This window comes from Gopherus flavomarginatus, chromosome 2 (genome assembly GCF_025201925.1).
Source record: "Gopherus flavomarginatus isolate rGopFla2 chromosome 2, rGopFla2.mat.asm, whole genome shotgun sequence".
Classification (NCBI taxonomy): Eukaryota; Metazoa; Chordata; order Testudines; family Testudinidae; genus Gopherus; species Gopherus flavomarginatus.
In genome coordinates, this window is record NC_066618.1 from 297,725,589 (window position 1) to 297,745,466 (window position 19,878).

At 49.7% G+C, this 19,878-nt stretch overlaps 1 protein-coding gene across 6 annotated transcripts in view; it reads right to left on the bottom strand.

The window, feature by feature from the left end:
• Positions 1–15,644: 15,644 nt before the first annotated feature.
• Positions 15,645–19,878, bottom strand: part of TOP1MT (DNA topoisomerase I mitochondrial) — a 28,085-nt gene continuing 23,851 nt past the window's right edge. For all 6 annotated transcript variants that reach the window (XM_050940726.1, XM_050940727.1, XM_050940729.1 and 3 more), the window contains 2 exons: positions 19,541–19,690; positions 15,645–17,121 (listed from right to left, as the gene is read on the bottom strand). In XM_050940726.1, coding sequence (XP_050796683.1) covers positions 17,019–17,121; positions 19,541–19,690 — 253 coding nt within the window. In that variant the 3' untranslated portion in view covers positions 15,645–17,018. The remainder of the gene's footprint in view (positions 17,122–19,540; positions 19,691–19,878) is intronic.

A 19,878-nucleotide genomic window follows, 5' to 3' on the forward strand; every position in this document is an offset into this window, starting at 1 on the left:
AGGCTGAAGGAACTGGGCATGTTTAGTTTGGAAAAGAGGAGATTAAGGGGGGGACATGACAGTGTTCTTGAAATACTTGAAAGACCAGCATAAAAAAGATGGAGAAAAGTTGTTCCCTCTTGTCAGAGAAGGCAGGACAAGAAGAGGCAGTGGGTTCAACCTCCAGCAGGGCAGATTTAGATGAGATCTCAGGAAAAACCTAAATTCCTTGGGAGGGCTTGGAAGCACCTTCACTGGAGGTTTTCAAAAGGAGGCTGGAGCCAGCTGTCTGGGATGGTTTAGACACAACAAATCCTGAATCTTGGCAGGGGTTAGACTAGATGACCCTTGCGGTCCCTTCTAACCCTATGATTCTATGATTCTGAGATAGTTCTCCAAAAACTTCAGCTCAGTGTACAGCTGTGGTCAAAAAGGGTAACAGAATGTTAGGATCTAGTAGGAAAGGGATAGAAAATCAGACAGAAAATATCATAATGCCACTATATGAATCCATGGTGCACGCACACCTTCAATACTGTGCCCATTTCTGGTGGCCTTATCTCAAAAAGGAGATAGTGGGACTGGAAAAGGTTCAGAGAAAGGCAACAAAGATGATCAAGGGTTTGAAACGGCTTCCATATGAGAGACTAAAAAGATCAGGGATGTTCTGTTTAGAAAAGAGACATTGAGAGAGGATATGAAAGAGGTCTACAAAATCATGAATGGTGTGGGAAAAGTGACTAGAGAAGCATTATTTCCCTTTCTTGCAATACAAAAATTGGGGGTTAACCAATTAAATGAATAGACAGCAGTTTAATACAAACAAAAGGAAGTACTTTTTACACAATGCACAATTATCCTGTGCAATTCATTGCCATGGGATATTGTGAGGCCAAAAGTATAACTGGGTTCAAAAAAGAGCTAGAGAAGTTCATGGAGGATAGATCCACTCCTGGCTATTAGCCAGCATGGTCAGTGAGCCAATCCTATGCTCTTCTGACTGCTAGAAGCTGGGAGTGGGAGACAGCAGTGGAGCACTCCAAAATTGCCCTGTTCTGTACATTTCCCTGAAGCTCTGGTACTGGATACTGTCTGAGGCAGGATACTGGGCTAGATGGACCAATGGTCTGATCCAATATGGCAGCTCTTATGTTCTTATGGCTTCATCCTTCAGTCAGCACAAAAGCTGCAAAAAGCCAATGATTTCATTCTTTCCTTTCCCCAGATTGGACGCCTGGACGCTGGCAGGGGTGATGCACTTGCATTTCTGGAATTTGCTTCCCTGGTGGTCCAATGTTATCCAAGCTTGCTGACCTTTCCCCTGTGGTCTGAAGCCCATTTTCTCCCTCAGGCTTTAACCGCTCAGTGTAAAGCTGGGGGAGATCTCCTGGGGGAGATCTGCTCTGGCTGTTTGGCTTTTGGAGTTGAGTCTGTATTTCGTTGACATTAGTGTCACTAGAATCTTTAGAGTCCGGAAAGAGGAGGAGCACTGGAGGGAGCTGGTCAGAGGGAGGGACAGTAAGGGAGATCATCAGAAAACTACAGACACTGCATGAATGTGACTTCGAGACCACACAAGGACCTGGACAGAAGCAGGGTAATGACAGTGGTTAGTCCATATGTCCCTTATTGGTGGGGTAATTGAAAACCCTGCACTTCGCATGAACACAAGGAGCTGATCTGGATGTGGGACAAGTTTCCTGGTGAAGGAACAGCCTCAACCAGATGCCTAAGATCTGCAGGGTGCCGTTGTTCCTGGTTTGGCTGCTGGATTGCAAGAATGGATTTTAGTCCATTTTAACCAGGGCCGCCCAGAGGATTCAGGGGGCCTGGGGCAAATCGGGGGAGCTGCAGCCCATGTACTCACCCGGCTGCAGTCCGTGTCTTCGGTGGCACTGAAGGGCCCCCTGCCGCCAAAATGCCGCCAAGACCCGGACTGCCACCGGGCCAGGGCTCACGGGGCCCCTCCAGGGCCCAAGGCCTGGGGCAAATTGCCCTACTTGCCGCCCCCGCCAGGCGGCCCTGATTTTAACACTGCACTGTAGTGTAGGATCTGTTGCTTAACTGGAAGCTGCATCTATCATGCAGTATAGTGGGTGTTGTCCCTTGTGGTTTATATTCTCTACAGCTGTCATCGAGAGAATAACAACATAAAATCCACTGCCTACATCTCACGGGCACTGCAGAAAGTTCTGCAGCGTGTTCTGAATAGTTCTTGGAACGCCCACGTGTCCGTTAGGAAACGTACTGTCCTACTGAAATACCGCAGAAGGGACCTTCTCTTGGAAAACATCTCTGCAGTGTTGAGTAACCTTTGGGGCTCTCCCAAGCCTGGCATGTCTCTCTCCCATCTGCAGCCTGCCTGAGCCCAGTGTTACCGTATGATTATCAGACTGATCCCGGGTCTCACAGCAAGTCCCTCTTTTAATACATTGTCCAAGAGGACAGAGTGCTGGGTGAGGCTCTGACTCTCCTTTCCATGGGTGAACAAAAACTCCATCCATCTTGCAACTGCAGCCACCAAATATGGTTGATGGGGCAGGAATGGCCAGCATGTACGAGGTGCTGGCAATTGGGAAGCCACTGGAGAAGCAGACGTACCCAGGGTGAAGACTGCGGAGGTGTCTGAAGATGGTGTGATAAGAGACAAGAGCAGATAACTGACCTCAGCTCTGCCTTTCCCGTGTAGCAGTGATTAGCCCGGCACACAGTATCCCAGATGGGCTCTGGCCTGGGCCTTATATAACCACAGCATCACCCACTCCAGGGTAATTATCTTTCGGCGGGACGATGACAGGTCTCTCCCCTATATAGCCAGTGAGTAGGTGCAAGATCAACTTCCCAGCTCTCCTGTTCCTAGCCTGGCATCCAGGGGATGGTGGCTGTGGGGCTATGTTATCCATCTATCACCGTGGCATCTGAGCACCTTCCATGTAAAATCAACAGCAAGAATCAAATCCTTAGTATGGTCCATACTAACTCTGTTTTGGGTTTTATTTTGTAGATTTTATTAATTTACTTTATTCTGGGTTGATTTGTTTAGGGCTTTTGGGGGATTAATTAGGAATTTGGGGGTAGAAAGGGATTACAGGATTAGGAGTGTCCATTCTGCTGATGGGAAGGCCTTTTTGAAGGGGAGGGCTTTGCAATGATTCCTAAGAATGGCCTCGCTTTGGGGCTGCCTGATCTCCTCTGGCAGATTGGTTCATAGCCACATCCCCTCAGTTGAGAACGCTTTGTCCCCAGATCTCATGGCTTGGGGATCTGCAGAGCCCCAGAGCACAACTGTTCCCATGGCAGCTCATAGATCAAAATTTGGTCATTAATGTAGCTAGGGCTAGAACATAAGAACTGCCATACCGGGTTAGACCAAAAGTCCATCTAGCCCAGTATCCTGTTTTCTGGCAGTGGCTATGTCAGATGCCTTAGAGGGAATAACCAGAACAGGGTAATTGTCGAGTGATCCATCCTCTGTCATCCAGTGCCAGCTTCTGGCAGTCAGGGCTTTAGGGACACTTGGAGCATGGGGTTGTATCCCTGACCATCTTGGCTAATAGCCATCGATGGACCTATCCTCCAGGAACTTATCTAGTTCTTTTCTGAACCTAGTTATACTTTTGGCCTTCATAACATCCCATGTCAATGAGTTCCACAGCTTGACTGTGCGTTGTGTGAAGTATTTCCTTCTGTTTGTTTTAAACCTGCTGCCTATTCATTTCATTGGATGACCCCTGGTTCTTATGTTATGAGGAGGAGTAAATAACACTTCCCCATTCACTTTCTCCACACCAGTCATGACTTTATAGACCTCTATCATATCCCCCCTTAGTCATCTCTTTTCCAAGCTGAACAATCCGAGTCTGTTAAATCTCTTCTCGTATGTTCGATACCCTTAATAATTTTTGTTGCCCTTCTCTGCACCGTTTCCAGTTCTAATATATCTTTCTTGAGATGAGGTGACCAGAACTGCACACAGTATATTAAAGGTGTGGACATACCATGGATTTATAAAATTTAAAAGTGCAGCAGCAAACAGCCTTTGCAAGGGCTTGTCCGGAATCCACTAATTACTTGAAGGGCTCCACCCAGCTGCCCTCCGCTCAGGGGTAGCCTTAGTTTATTCATTCCCATGGTGCATTTGGAACAGGCAATGAGGAAAGATGACTCATTGGAGGTGTTTATTTCCCATGCAAGGCCAGAGACTCCCTGCGGGGTGAGGGTGAATATTGGATATTAGGAAACACTATTTCACTAGGAGGGTGGTGAAGCACTGGAATGGGTTCCCTAGGGAGGTGGCAGAATCTCCATCCTTAGAGGTTTTTAAGGTCTGGCTTGACAAAGCCCTGGCTGGGATGATTTAGTTGGGGTTGGTCCTGCTTTGAGCAGGGGTTGGACTAGATGATCTCCTGAGGTCCCTTCCAACCCTGATAGTCTATGATCCTATGATTCATCCTGAGGAATGGAAAACCTGTTCTCTCCTGATGTAATTCCTCCCTAGAGAGCCCCTGACCTCCATTGCACCAGCACGTTCAGCAGGAAATATAGACTCACGCCACAAACCCCAGTCTACAGAACATCCACCAATGTGTGTTGGCACTTCCTGCCAGAACAAGCACTGTGATGATGTATTACTAGGGTAGAACCAGTGGGCCCCATTCAGGGATCAGGGCCCCCACTCTGCTAAGCACTGCGGAGATAAATAAAACGGAGTCCCTGCTCCAGAGAGCTCACAAGCTAGAGCCCAGGCAGGCTTGTCTGGAAGGGGCAGCACTGTTCAGCCGGGCGTCTTGTGCTTTCAACCCCACGAACATGGCAGTGAATGTACTGGGCCCGCAGAGCTGCAGCTGGGAACAGAACTGTGGTAGGAAGGGCGACTGATGTGTTGCATACGAGAGCTAGTGCTTAGGGGGCCAGCGCGGGTTCTTCAAGACAAACCCCTGATTTCTCAACACGTCACCTTCCAGTCCAGACAAGGAGACAGAAAACTGGCCAAAAGCCCAACCCCCAGTGTTGCGTAGCTGATTCTCACTTGGGCCGCGCTGCTATGGTAGCAATAGTCCCTCTGGCAGCAGGAGGTAGAAGTGTTTCCCAGGCTAGCGGGCTGGCTGGTTGCTGTACACATAGGTGGGCACAACTTGGTGATACGCATCGTACCAGAGGAGCCTGAATCAAAAGAGAAATAAAGGGTTCTGCAGCCGTCTCCTAAGGGCGCTCAGCCTGGCCCGGACGGGAGCCCAGCCTCGTGGATTAGCTCAACTGGCAATCCAGGGCTGAGAAAGCTTCATTATCCACAGCCATCCTACCTCAGGGAGCTCATGTGTGAGGCTCTACGTGGAGTGAAGCCAAACCCGCAGAGTTCTTTGTCCTCCACTTGCTGGAGAGGACAAGGATGTGGTGTTTGGGGTGGGGGTGGAGGGTCTTAGCAAAGCGAGGGAGCTCCAGCATTGCAGAATAGCCAAGTAGTTAGGGCATTACTCTACGGCTTGAGAGAGGACGGGCAATTCCCTGCTCTGCCACAGCCTTCCTGTGGGACCTTGGGCAGGTTGCTTAGGCCCAGATTCAAGTGTCATTGAAATCAATGGGAACGAGGCACCTAAATACCTTTGAGGATCGGTGCCTCGGTTCCCCCACCTGTACAATGGGGACAATGGCACTGCCCTAGCTCACTGGGGTGAGGCCAGGTTAAAGACTGGAAGATGCTCAGATAAGACAGCAGAGGGGGCCAGGTAAAAACCTAAGGGATTATTTAGCACCCTACTGAAGCACACAGTGTTGGTGTCTGTTCTGCCACCGCTGTCAGAACAAGGAGGGACCAAGAGCCAGGTTATTACCATAACACGACTCCCAGTGCTTGCCAACGACCCGGGTTTCACTGCACAGGGCTCCGGGCTGGCTCCTGATCTTGGCGGTGGCACAGTGGAGGGGCAGCTGGGAGAAAGCGCAGTCCTACTGACCCTGGGGAAGTTCCTGGAGCCAGTCCTGCTTGTTCAGATTCTTACCTCTGCTTCAGAAATGAGCAGAATCTAGTTTTCCCCAAGCGCCTTCCTCAGGAGACCACCAGGGTCCAGGGATTCGCTGGGTGATGCCTAGCTACCTCACCCCCCAACTGGCCATTCAACTTTAGTGGGGTTGGAAACACCACCAGGTATGTCAGCAAGCCTCCCGGGCACCGGGCTAGATCAAAATTCTCACAAGCTCCTGCATGAGTAGCCTGGGAAGGGTGGAACCCCATTTCTTCTTCCCCAGTTTCCAACACGGCCAGGTGTGGGCAGCCAGAGCTAAAACCAGACTTACTGCATCCGCTGCTCAGAACGTGCACTTACTTTCATGAATTGCAGGGGCTTCATAAGGCTCTAGGTGGGGCCCAGCACTGCCAGTGTCAAACTATGATCCATGCAGACTGTTTGGTGTGTGTGGGGAGGAAATAGGCTTAGATGACCACACTGCATCTATAGACAATTGAGAGCCAAAGAGCTGTCTCTGGCAAGGAGTTTCTCATGCCCCTCACCCCTGTGGGACCTTGGCTCATTTTCAGGGTTTTCCAACAACAAACTTTCATATAGTGTGTGTGTGTGTCTGTGTGTGCGTGTGCGTGCGTGCGCGCGCGCACACTCTCTTAGCAAAACGGCTCCTGCCCACAACAGACTCGGGTACGTCCGACAGTTGTAACTGAAAGCTTCAGGTCGTCATTTCATGACAGATCCTTGGTAAGAAGCAGGTGAGCTCTTTTGAAGTCCCAGGCTGATATGGCTGGGCCGAATGAGCGCGGTGTCCTTTTAATACTGTGTTCACTGGTTATTAATTAGGAGAATACTTAACAATTATATGGGGCTATACCTATGAACAAACATTAATTAAGCCTCTCAATATCCCAGTGAGGTAGGTTGAGTGGATTTGATTATCTCCATTTCAAAGCCAGGGAAAGTAGGGCAGAGGGAATGTAAGTGATGTGGCCAAGGTCAGAGAAAGAGTCAGTGTCATGTAGCATGAGGCATTAAAAAGCAGGAGTTCTCTGTTCTCAGTCCTGTGCCCAGACCAGCAGACAGACTCGCTCTGCTTGTCACTAATGCTGAAACTTACTAGATTTGTCAGTCCTGATTACTGTTGCACAGTATTTGTCAGTGTCGGCGCAGTCTGTGGGGATCATGCACTGGTCGTTGCTGGCCTGGGCGATGCAGGTGTAGCATTTCAGCGAGTGAGCTAAGGAAGAGAAACACCATGCAGATCATAGAAGATGTTCTGATGAGATCTCACAAAGATTTACAACACATGACACATACCCTCTGTCCCTCCATCCCCCAATCCATCTGCTGATAAACACCTAACTCTCATTACAATAGTAAAAACCACTTTCTAATAGATTTGTCTCACTTTTCAACACATATCAGAAAATAATTAAGAGAACGTCGGGATTTCTATGCCAGATCCCTCTACTTCGCTATCTTACCTCCAACAGTGATCAACACTAATGCCTCCTAGCAGGAAAATCCTCCCACAATTAAAGCACTGGGATACTCTTGCAATTCTATACCTGTGAGACTGGCTTTAATAATACTCAGCACATTTAGAGCACTCTGCAAACAGTAACATGGCAGTAGTCTCTCTGGAGCAAAGCTTGCAGTTTCTGTTTACGACTGAATTTTGCACCCTCTCTACACTCCTCCAAGAAACGACAGCTTGGCCTGAAAATTGGTAGGTCAAGCCAGGGACTGGGGTAGAGTTTGTGGATAAAATTTAAAGTAATTTGAGTGAGGGGTTTCCCAGACAGAGCACCCTCAGCTAGTTCAGCACCTCACTGAGATAGGGAAATGCAATTGGCCTCAGTTTACAGATGGGCAAAGGGCAGCACACAGATGTTTGAAAACCCAGCTTTAGGGATTAGGGTAGGTCAGTGACAATGCAAGAAATGGGTGAAATAAATTATGCAGAAAGGCTCCACAAAGCTTTATTTCACTTACAGCTGAGAGACATCAGGGGATGAGGGTGGGGAGTTGGAAGGGAGGGACTCTAAGATTCCCACCTTCCAGATTCTGATGCTTAATAGCTCTGACCATCCTTCCCCCTACAGAAATGCTGGTCTGCAAACCACAAGGCAGGTCATTTCAGGTCATGTCCCCTTCCTTTCTGAGCATGCTGTAATACTGTGCAGCCCAAGAGAGCCGCTGGAAACCTCACCTCGCTCAGCACACAGGACAGCAGCCAGCAACATAGTCAGGCAAGTCCTCATCTTGGTTTGCATTCCTTGGCCTGCACCAGAGGGGTGGTTTATGTACCTCCCCAAGGTTCTCGTGACTAGGAAGGCCGGAATTTTAAAGGTCCATTTCTGACTCGGGCTGGGTCACTAACACCACCACATTCTGCTTCACATGGCAGCTGTGCTGAAGAGCTGCTGCATGGCTTACTGGGCACTGAATCCTCAGAGGAACCAAGAACTGGCTTTTCATGCCCAGTCTTGTCCTCAGCTTGGCTTGGTCTTGGATTCTAGGGGGCTGATTGTCTGGGGACAGCTGGAACAGGTTAGGGATTAGGTCACATCACTGTCTGTAAACCTAGGGCCTCTTCTAAGGATGCATCACCTTAGTCAGCTTTGTAGGGTTATTGTTCATGATCCGTATTATGAATCCTTGTCTCCTCCTCTGATTCCAAGTGAGGGGTAAAAAGAATGGAGTTTCATCTGAGGCACAGAACAGTGTCTGGTGGGGTGACTCAACTGTCCAGATCAAATCTCGCCGTTCAAGTGCTGGGTGCAGAGCCGATGTGTGCTGGACCAGATCAGGGCATCCCCAAGGTATCCCACAAAGCCCAGGCACACATGAAGAGATGCTGCCAAGAGAAGTCAGCAATGCATGGGAGTCTGACAGAGCAAACAAAGGAAAAGGCGGAGGAAACTGTAAGATCAAGTCCAATGCACATGGCACAAGGGTATGGATGTCACTTCTTGAGCAGCGATGTTGTAATAGCAGTAGATGTCCTCCCTCCCCCAACTATGCTAGGACTCTGAAGTTGTCATGATACCGGAGTCAGGAAAATTTGCCTGAGCAACAAGAAGATACTGTCCACCAGTGAGGGGTTCAAGGTCTTTGAGCTCTCCACAGCTCAGGGACGGATAGGTGACCGTTTTTTTAAATAGGCAGCAGGGTTAAAACAAACACAAGGAAGTATTTCTTCACATAACGCACAGTCAACCTGTGGAACTCCTTGCCAGAGGATGTTGTGAAGGCCAAGACTATAACAGGGTTCAAAAAAGAACTGAATAAGTTCAAGGAGGACAGGCCCATCAATGGCTATTAGCCAGAATGGGCAGGGATGGTGTCCCTAGCCTCTGTTTGCCAGAAGCTGGGAACGGACGACAGGGGATGGATCACTTGATGGTTACCTGTTCTGTTCATTTCCTCTGGGAGCACCTGGCATTGGCCACTGTTGGAAGCTAGGATACTGGGCTAGATGGACCTTTGGTCTGACCCAGTATGGTCGTTCTTATGTTCCTGTGATAATGGTGTAACACTCATGGTTCCTCTCCAGATGGCTGTGTCAGATGGTAACGGAGACGACAAGGGAGATCTAGTGCCTAGTGTTTCACAGTGGCAACCAATGAGACGAGGGACTCATGCACACTACTGGTAGTCACGGCAGCTGGGCTGTGTATGCAATCTCCACATGTGACCTTGGAAATGCCATTTACCGCTTGGTGACTCCTTTTATATCTTTGCAAAAAAAGGGAGGTTGAAGAATTGAGTGAGTTGAGCCTCACGATGTGGGAAGAGCCTCGGAGGGGTCGGGGCTGGTGAAGTGCAGAAAATCGCTCTGAAAGATGGGAGCAGAGATTGTTTGGGGGAGCAGCATGACATCCAGATCAGTGCATCCTGTCTATCAATTCCATCCAAATTTGACGAACATGGACCCCTGAAGAGCCAAGCTACATCCCTCCAGAATCTGGCGTGTCATTTTGATGCCTCCGTACAGACCGTTCCATGGCACTCGGTCCCTGTATGGAAGTTGTGACTGCATCAAGGCGAGCACACTAGTAAAAGCAAGAAACACGACTTATCTGCAGGCAGTGAGAGGAGGCAAATGACTGGAGTAACGTGTCCCATCACGTGCTGTGGGTAGGAAAATGCATGTCACTCCCTGGTGTGATCTCACGCTGCGGGGAGCGTGCAGGCGTAGCTAGTAATAGGTAAAACATCATGCAAACCACAAGGGACAGAGCTCTAATTAAGTGCTGTCCGTAGGCTGTTTTCTGTGCACTGCAATTAATACATACGCTCAGCCCCACACGTGCTCAGCAAGGGGCAGATGTTCTGGCCTTGCATCAGAACACCAGCATGGAGCAATAGTTACAGAACCCAAATTCTTAAAGCAAAAGAACTGACCGCCCATGTCAACTGGCAGGTGTTCCCTGGGAGAGAGGCATCAGCATTGCTTTGCACAGGGGATGGGCTGCTGGGGCAAGAGAGGGGATAGAATTCCCTTTGCGAAGGTCAGGGACGACACCCAGGGTCACAGAGCTGGGCTGAGCCCCAAGTAGAGGTGTTCTGGTGACTCTTTGTTGCCACTTCTCTGAATTTATCTTGATTTCTCAATGTAAACGTTACCCCTTGAGTCAGAGACCTTGCAGGCTTAGTTTGTTTCTGCCGAGCCTTTGCACCTTCTTGCAATGACCTGGGCAGGGCTCTCGACATGTTCACTTCAAATAACTCCCTGGAGAAGTTTGCCCCTGAGCTCATTGAGTGCTAGGACAGCAAGAGGTGCCACCCACCAAATTGTGTCTGCTCATGTTAGCCAGCAGTCCTCCAACTCTTCCCCAGCACCCCCCACATCTTAGATATGAGGAACAAACTAACTCTCAGGGTATTTACACTCTGGAGTAGGCATTCAAGGGAGGTTGGGGAATTCTCACCACTGGAGGTTTTGAAGAACAGGTTGGACAAACACCTGTCAGCGATGATCTCGGTTTACTTGGTCCTGCCTCACCTGATTAGGTGACCTCTCGGGGTCCCTTCCATCCTATAATCTTAATGTCGAGATTGCCCCGGATATCTCCTCTTTTATTTAGAGGCAGTGCTAAGGTGCTCGTGATTGCAATATCTGAGCCCATTACCTTTGCTCACGAATTTACCCTCACAACCCCCTTGTGAGGCAGGGCAGGGTTACCAGTCACACACTGCAGATGTGCAAACGGTAGCACAGAGAGGTTAAGTGAGTTACCCAAGCTCATGCCACAAGTCTGTGTCAGACCCAAGACTCAATCCCGGTCTCCTGAGGCCTGGGCCTGTCCTTCAACCACAAGGCCCTCCTCTCCTGTTTGCATCCAGCTAATATCCCTCTAGCAGGTACAGCAATTGCTGATGGGGGAAGGTGATACTAGGGAAGTATTAAGTGTGGTTTTAGCTTCTGTTAATGTGTTTCAATAGGTGAAACAAGGGGGAGAAGCCAGAACCAGCAAGTGCCCCACAGACCACAATATGGGACTGATCAGTGATTAAAGGCACTCACCAAAGACTTGGAAGAAGACCTTGCTTCTGCCGCAGGCTGCCTGTGCGCCCTTGGGCAAGTCACTTAGCAGGTCTGTGCCTCAGTTTCCCATCTCAGCAATGGAGTTAATAGCCCTGCCCTGCCTCATGGGGGATTATTGGGGAAAACACACTCAAGGCAATGAGGTACTCAGGTAATGCAGAGATAAGAGCCAGGTAAGTACCATAGGTACAAACAACTGTTTCTGAACATTATCTTCAGAACGCAAAGGGAAATGTTGGCATTTGCCAATGTGGGGGCATGTCAGGCCCACGCCTTGGAGCTGTGAGGAATTATTTTGGGTCACGCTGGGTTCACAGCCTGCCTGGCTTCACGTGTTAGGACCTTCCAAAAGAAAAACACATGGGCTGCTTAAATGAGTAACACACCCCAACCCCACTGCAAGGCCGGCATAGGGCATTTATAACTATTGATGATTTGTATTGCCATTGGGCCTCGAGGCCCCAGTCAGGGACTGACGCCCCATTGCGCTAGGGGCTGTACACTCATGTAACTAAAAAGACAGCCCGTTCCAAAGAACTCACAGTCCCAGCCTATGATGAGAGAACAACAGGTGGACATAAAAGGGGCGGAGGACAAGCTAACAGGGAGACGAGCCAGTTTGCAGTGACGGGCAGCTACCGCACAACTGCCTAGCCGTTGTTGAGGTGTTTTGGGCATCACCACAGAGGTGAGTTTGAAGGAGGATAGTGGAGGCTTTGGAGTTTTTACTGACGCTCCTCCCACGCACAGGGGACGGCACAGGAGAACATGCTATGTATATTACCGCTCTCTGAACGTGAACAGCCAGGGCAAGAGGGCTGAGGATTTTCAGCATTGCAGAATGAAAACTTGCCTGTTGTTATTCAGATTGTGGCAGCAGCTAGCAGCTCCAGTCCTGGACCAGGATCCCCACTGTGCTCAGTGCTGCACAAACATGGACTGCCCCAAGGGGCTTACAGTCGAAATACAACAGCCCATCATGACTGAAATAACTTTTTAGCCCCACCCTGAGTAGGTTCAAGCTGGAGAACGAATTAGCAGTGGCTGTTTTCCCAAGGCAACAGCTTCACTTCAGCAACGTCAAAGGAGAACCCTCACCCTACAGCTCCAGTTCTCTATTTAGAAAGTTATTAGGAAGTGAAATAGGCGTCTCAAGAGACCTGCCTCCTGTGGTTTAAGTACTGGGAAGGTCCCATGACCCTGTAATAATGAAGCAATCACTAGCTATTTTTAGGAGCTTTGGATTGGAAAATGACTGATGGTACAGTGACTGTTTATTCACAACTTAAATTCCATTCACTCATGATGCCAGAATGAGGTGCCACTCAGCATGTTGACTCTGAAACCTAATGATGTCTCTGTCGTATCAATTATTTCACTGCTAATCAAAGCACACAAGAAAGATGATTGACATATGTGACCAAAGGCCTTCAAAATGCCAGTTGGCAGAGGGCTGCATAAGAGTTACAGGGATCCCCTAGGTCTGGTATCTTCATAGTAGGTCACCAAAGAGTGTCATTTAAGTTATCTACCAAACACCTGGGTCATAGTGGGCATCATACTCATTGCCAGATGTGTGTGCAGATAATATGTAAGGAGCTATGTACATATTCTGGAAATCATGGTCCTAGAGCCTTGTAGTTAAGGGCAGGTCTCCCAGAGGTACATGCCTTAAGATAGGTCCCACCAGACAGGAGTTGAGACAAACACAAGCTCCCTGGCTGACCATTGTGGACTGTGTGGCTTACAGTGGAAATCTATTTGAACGCTGCGTCAAATGCCAGTGAAGAGATTGTGGGGGACTCCTGGAGAAGAAATTAACAGGGAGAGGTGAGCAGCGGGGGAAGGGAGGGCAATCCTACAGAAAATTGGTGCCTCTGGTGAAAGGAGCACTTTGGGGAAGCAGCCTGTATTAGATGAGAGGGCAGCCTGTTAGCGGAGTTTAGGCTCTAGCATGCCTGTCATGGTTTGACTTTGTATGTAACCCTTTGAGTCCAATATTTCCCTTTGCTTCTTCTCCAGTTTCTTCCTTTGTTGGTAAAAGCCTGACGACGTTTATCTATGAACCAATCTACATGCTGCATGTTAAGGGAAGCGGGGTCCCACTGTGCCACTGGTCAGCTGCTCCTTTGGGAGCTAGGGTGACCAGACAGCAAGTGTGAAAAATCAGGATGGGGGGGGGTAGTTGGCCCAAATATCAGGACTAAGACTAAGCCCCAAATATTAGTACTATCCCTATAAAATCGGGACATCTGCTCACCCTATTGGGAGCTGTGGTGCTGGGAATTCTGGGAGTGTCCAGCAGCTCTGAGGCTGGACGCTGCAGGCAGGTGCTCAGGGGGCAGCATGTGCCTATTGCTAACCTGCCAAGGGACAGCGGAGCTTGCTGGAAGTTCAACCCAATAAACATCAAATTGTTTGCGCCTTTGGACTTCAGGTATTGTTGCTCTCTGTTCACGTGAGAAGGACCAGGGATGTGAGGGTGAAGGAATAAGCCCCCTAGCAGGTATGATCAGTTAAACGATTGTTTTACAATACGTCAGGCTTGGTTAGGGAATTGTTCAGAAAGCAAGACTCAAATTTCACTATATAAAGTGGGTTCCAAAAGGAAGTTATTTGGGAACCAACTCCAAGACACAGCCCCAAAGACCAGAGCTGCCAGACCTCTGCCAATCACACCGTGTGGAAGCTGGAGTCTCCCGATGACCTGATCCAGACTGGCCATCAGGAAAAGTTCATCTGCCTTATTGGGAATGGTGAGCGCTGTATGCTGAGTGTGTGCAGTCTGCTTTGGTGATTGTTAATAGAGGTTAAGGATATTACTGGGTAAGGCTCTTTCACAGGTAAAAGACTCCATAAACCCACAGAAGATTATGCCCTCTAGTCATCCTCCAATAACCATTCAGCTGAGGCAGGAACAACACAGGTGAGCTCTGAATGTGTTTAGTGCAGGCATCCTAATGTGGGAAGATGGTTTAAAGGAGGGATCTTTAGAGCTAAGAATTGCTTTCGGGGCACAGGGAAAGTGTATGTTATTGAAATGCAGATGAGCTAATTTACATTTAGGGCTCTCCCAAATTCATGGCCATGAAAAACATGTCATGGACGGTGAAATCTGGTTGCCCCCCCGTGAAATCTGGTCTTTTGTGTGCGTTTACCCTATACTATGCTGATTTCATGGGGGAGACCAGCGTTTCTCAAATTGGGGGTTCTGACACAAACGGGGTTGCAGAGGGCTCACTAGATTATTTTAGGGTGGTTGCAATATTGCCACGCTTTCTTCTGAACTGCCTTCAGAGCGGGTGGTCAGAGAGCCCTGAAGGCAGCGTCTTGCCAGGAGCAGCGCAGAAGTATGGGTGGTAATACCAGCCATGCCACCGTTATTTCTGCACTGCTGTCTTCAGAGCTGGGCAACCAGAAAGCAGCAGCTGCAGACTGAGGGCCCAGCTCTGCAGAGCTGCACAGAAGTAGAGGAGGCAATACCATCCCAGGCCACCCTTACTTCTGTGCTGCTGCTGGCGGCGGCTCTGCCTCCAGCGCTGGGCTCCCGGCCAGCAGCTACTGCTCTCCAGCTGCCCAGCTCTGAAGGCAGCGCTGCAGCCAGCGCCAGTGCAGAAGGGTAGCAGTACCACAACCCCCCCTACAACAACCTTGTGACCCCTCCACAACTCCTTTCTGGAGTCATTGACCCCTGCAATTACACCACCATGAAATTTCAGATTTAAATAGCTGAAATCATGAAATTAACTATTTTTAAAACCGTGAAATGGACCAAAATGGACCGTGAAATTGGTAGGGCCCTATCTATATTACTAGGAGACATGTATCCGCCGAACATGAACTAGAAAAATCATGTTGGGACCCATCCAACTATCAGATTAGAAACCCAAAGTCCCTGCTTCCTAATAGATGGCAGCCAATTGCACACAAGTCCTCTCTCCTGCTTTTACCGCTGTCCAACGTCCTCTCTCAAAGTTAACATTTTAGAGCCCTATTTTCAAATGTGTCCTCACAAAAACTTGCGTGTGCATCGCTTTTGCTGGCAGCCCTTCCGTCATCACCCCAGAGACCAACTACCAATGCAGGTTTCTCCTGAGCTAGGGTTGGGTTCTGTGACCAGATTAACTGGATAAACAAGAGGACCAATATACCCAAAAATATTTCAGATTTTAATGAAATGTTTCAAGCACCTAACTTCAAACAGAAATGAGAACTTAAATAAGTTAAACACATGAGCAACGGTCTCAAAATTGACACGCAGAAAAAGACCTCCAGACCACAGTGACAGGGACTTTATCCACTGAATGACAGAAGGGTTAATTCCAATTTAACCCTTAGTGTGCATACAAAGATTTACTGACAAAAGTATTTTTAGGCTTATTGCTTGCAAGATCCGTACAAAACTTTGTGCTTTGTATCAAAACAAGTGATCTAAAGTGATATGGCAAATATCTTCATTTTACTGTACTGTTCCTACAGTAGATCCCCATGCAGTTTGTGCTGAGGGCAGCTTGCTGCCCTACATTGCCAGATCAGTGAGAAACATGGACTCAGTCAGTGAAGTCGCATACCACTTACTGTCGCTTCTACATGTCCCTATCTAACATTTCCAACCCCTGCCATGGACCTGACACCTTTCCACACTATGAAAATGAATGGATGCGGTGAGATTTGCATTGACTGATGTGGGGTCTAAAGATACCTGCATCTTGATCTCAAGCCCACTGAAGTCAATGGAAAAACTTCTATTGACGTCAGTGGGCTTTGGATCAGGGCCAGAGAACGGTCCTGCTACACCAAGGTTACACAGAGATGTTGCATTCGAGCAGAATTTGCTCAAATCAACATGATTTTCACTCTGGATTTCAATCTCCCTCCGTAAACCGAATGTTTCCTATAGATCACCGTGATTATGCGTGCACCTCCGAACCAGCTTCCCCTCCCAAAGACTAGAGAAAACAAAATATCCTGTAATTCTTACTCATGCTCAGACAGGTTTAGAAAACTGTAGACTATCCCTTCTCGCAGTGTACCCAGGACTCCTGCTACACCCCTTCAGTCATTTTTCAGTGTTTCCAATTGCTTGGCTCCAGCAGTATCATTCCTTAGTGTTTCTTGTCAAGCTAATTCTCAGGCAGAGTGCAAGGGTAGAGACAGCCTGACGCAGAGAATGGAGATGGGATTAGATAATCTAATCTATCTTTATATTACATACTTAAAACTCGCACCTAACCGCCGTCATCACAGAACCGAAAGGGGAAGGAGACGTGAAGCACTTGGCAGCAGAGAAAAGGAATTGAAAGTTCATATTTAAGGCCACTGTGGTCAGGATTAGTACCCCTGGGAGTGGTACCTGTGCTCCTGATTTAAACTTGGGGTGTTCTTTTTACACAAAAAAGGCATGATGTGCACGTATCAAATTCTTCCATTACACGTATTTTCCCCAATACATAAAAACTTCCGAAGCTACCAGAAGAGCAAGAGGTAACATGGGTTCCATTTCTCAGTGGGAAGCCCCATTCTCAGAACTCAAAGTCTTCGTCAGCCATGTCAATTGCCCACGCAAACTTCTCCCTCTGGGTCTTATTGTAAATCTTCTCAATGGGCACTCCAAACTTCTTACACCTGCGGGCAAGCACAAGGCAGATGCTGAATGGTAGCCGAAGGCAACGGCAGCAGCAGGCTGTTGCTATTAGTTCTGCCAGTTCAACACCCTGTCAGGGAAGGATTCTTACCTACTGGGCATTTCCTAACGATTTCGGATTCTGTGGGTTTTCTCTAGGCTGACGTAAATGCTTTGAGATCACCGAGGTGAAGAACCTCAGTTTTATGAGTGAAATGCATCATTTCTCCCTTCACAGCACTATACAGCGTACTGGGCTCTTCCGTTTTCTGTTATACGTTGTAATGGAGGGAGGAAGGGTGGCCTAGTAGATAGGACTGAGCTTGATAAATCTATGGAGGGGCTGGTACGATGGGACACCCTATAATGCCTTGGAGCCGATCTGCGACTGCCAGGAGCAAAAATCCCCAATGGCTGGAGATGGGAACTAGATGGGAAGGGCTCTGAAATACTACAGAGAATTCTTTCCTGGTGTCTCGCTAGTGATCTCATCCACATGCTCAGGGTCTAACTGATCACCATATTTGGAGGCAGGAAGGAATTTTCCCCAGGGATTTTCTTCTGGAGCATGGGGCATGGGCACCTGCTGGTTTGAATTAGTGTAAATGGTGGATTCTCTGGAACGTGACGTCTTTAAAACATGAGGACATCAGTAACTCAGCAGGGGTCTATTGCAGGAGTGGGCGGGTGAGGGTCTGTCTTAAAATGTGCAGGAGCTCAGACTAAATGATCGTGATGGTCCCTTCTGCCCTATGAGTCTATGAGAGACTGGCGTGGGATTCAAAAGACGTGGGTTCAATTCCCAGTTCAGCCTGGTTCTTTGTCTGGGGACTTGGGACCATTTAACCATCTGTAGAAGGAGGATACCCCTTCCCGACCTCTCAGGGGTGCTGGGAGGGATACATCCATTAACAACTGTGAAGTGCTCAGATACCACAATGCTAGAAAGATAAGGGAAGCCGAGTTTCCCACTAGCAGTGCAAGACACCAGGTGCTCTGGGATCTGCATGGGCTTCCAACGGGTGCAACTCAAGCTGTTGGTTTTCACTTAGGGCAGGCCGCTGCACACTGACCGTTCTGGAGGGACCCTGGTGCCACGCTCCAGAACTGCTAGCGCACGGTAGCAGAATCCATACAGCCAGTCAGAGCACGGCAGGCTACAGGGCCGGAGATTCCCACCCAATTTGCCGCATGCTAGCTCACCATACAGACGAGGCTGGTTGGGGACCCAGTTTCCTGAGAGGTCGCCTTTGTGCCCTGGGCCATCCTGCCACAGCTGAGGAGAGCAGAGCTGCCTGAGCTGAAGCTCCCTTGTTATACACAAGAAGAGGTGCTTGCAGGACATTCCCTGTGAGGGATGCTCAGCCCCTCTCCCGGCAGTCTTGGTCCTGCCCAGCCTGGTTTTGTCTGAAAACCCCCCGTTTCTCCCAGACCCAGAGTCCTGAAGCCACAGGCACTGACTTTGTCATTTCCCGGGGAATGCTCAACCCCTGCTCCGCCCCAGGTCCTGCCCCCACTCCACTCCCTTTCCCCCAAGGCCCCGCCTCTTCCTGCTCTGCCTCTGCCTCGCCTGATTCCCTGAGCACAGCCAGCTGTCTCCCCCCAAGCGCCTCCTGCTCACTGCTGAACAGCTGTTCATGGTGGGCGGGAGGTGCTGGAGGGGAGAGCAAGGAGCTGATTGGCGGGAGGGCTGGGGGGGTGGGAGGCAAAAGAGCTGATTGGCGGGAGGGCTGGAGGGGCGGGAGGCGAAAGAGCTGATTGGCGGGAGGTGCTTGGGGGGGGGAAGGAGCTGATCGGCGGGAGGCCCTGGGAAGGGAGAGGAAGGAGCTGATTGGCGGGAGGGCTGGGGGGGCGGGAGACAAAAGAGCTGATTGGCGGGAGGGCTGGAGGGGCAGGAGGCGAAAGAGCTGATTGGCGGGAGGCGCTGGGGGGAGGGGAAGGACCTGATTGGCGGGAGGGCTGGGGGGGAGGGGAAGGAGCTGATTGGCGGGAGGGCTGGAGGGGCGGGAGGCGAAAGAGCTGATTGGCGGGAGGGCTGGAGGGGCGGGAGGCGAAAGAGCTGATTGGCGGGAGGGCTGGAGGCGAAAGAGCTGATTGGTGGGAGGCGCTTGGGGGGGAAGGAGCTGATCAGCGGGAGGCGCTGGGGAGGGAGGGGCAGGCGCTGATCAGTGGGAGGGCTGGGGGGGGGAAGTGCTGTGAGGAGGGTGGGGGAGGAGCAGATCAGTGGGGCTGCTGGTGGGTGCTGAGCACTCACTGTTTTTCTCCCATGGGTGCTCCAGCCCCACAGCACTCACGGAGTCGGCGCTTATGCTTCCAGGGCAAGTGGCTATTTCATTCTGCACGGGCAGCGCTCGCGGCCGTGCTCATGGGATAGGCACATAGGAGTGTAAAGAAACAGCTCTGAAGAGAGCCAGAGCCTACCAGGCCACACTAATCCTGGGATCCAGATAGTTCAGCTTGGATGTGCCCAGAGCGATCTGCTTGTTTTCCTCTTTGTCCGTGGCTTGAACGTTCAGTTTCAGCAGCTGTTCTTGGATCTTCTCCAGCAGCTTCTTTTTCTTCTCCATGGCGCTGGCGGAAGAACAGGGACAAGTCAGACAGGACAGTAAGAAAGGGAAACAAAGCAGGGCTGAAATAGAGCGGTACGCTACAGTGCGGCCCCTCTGCACTCTGGCAGTTCTACAGACGCCACGGCAAGCAAAGATACCGGACGCCTCGCTTTAACAAGAGAGACGGAGCCTGCTGCTCTGACCAAGCCA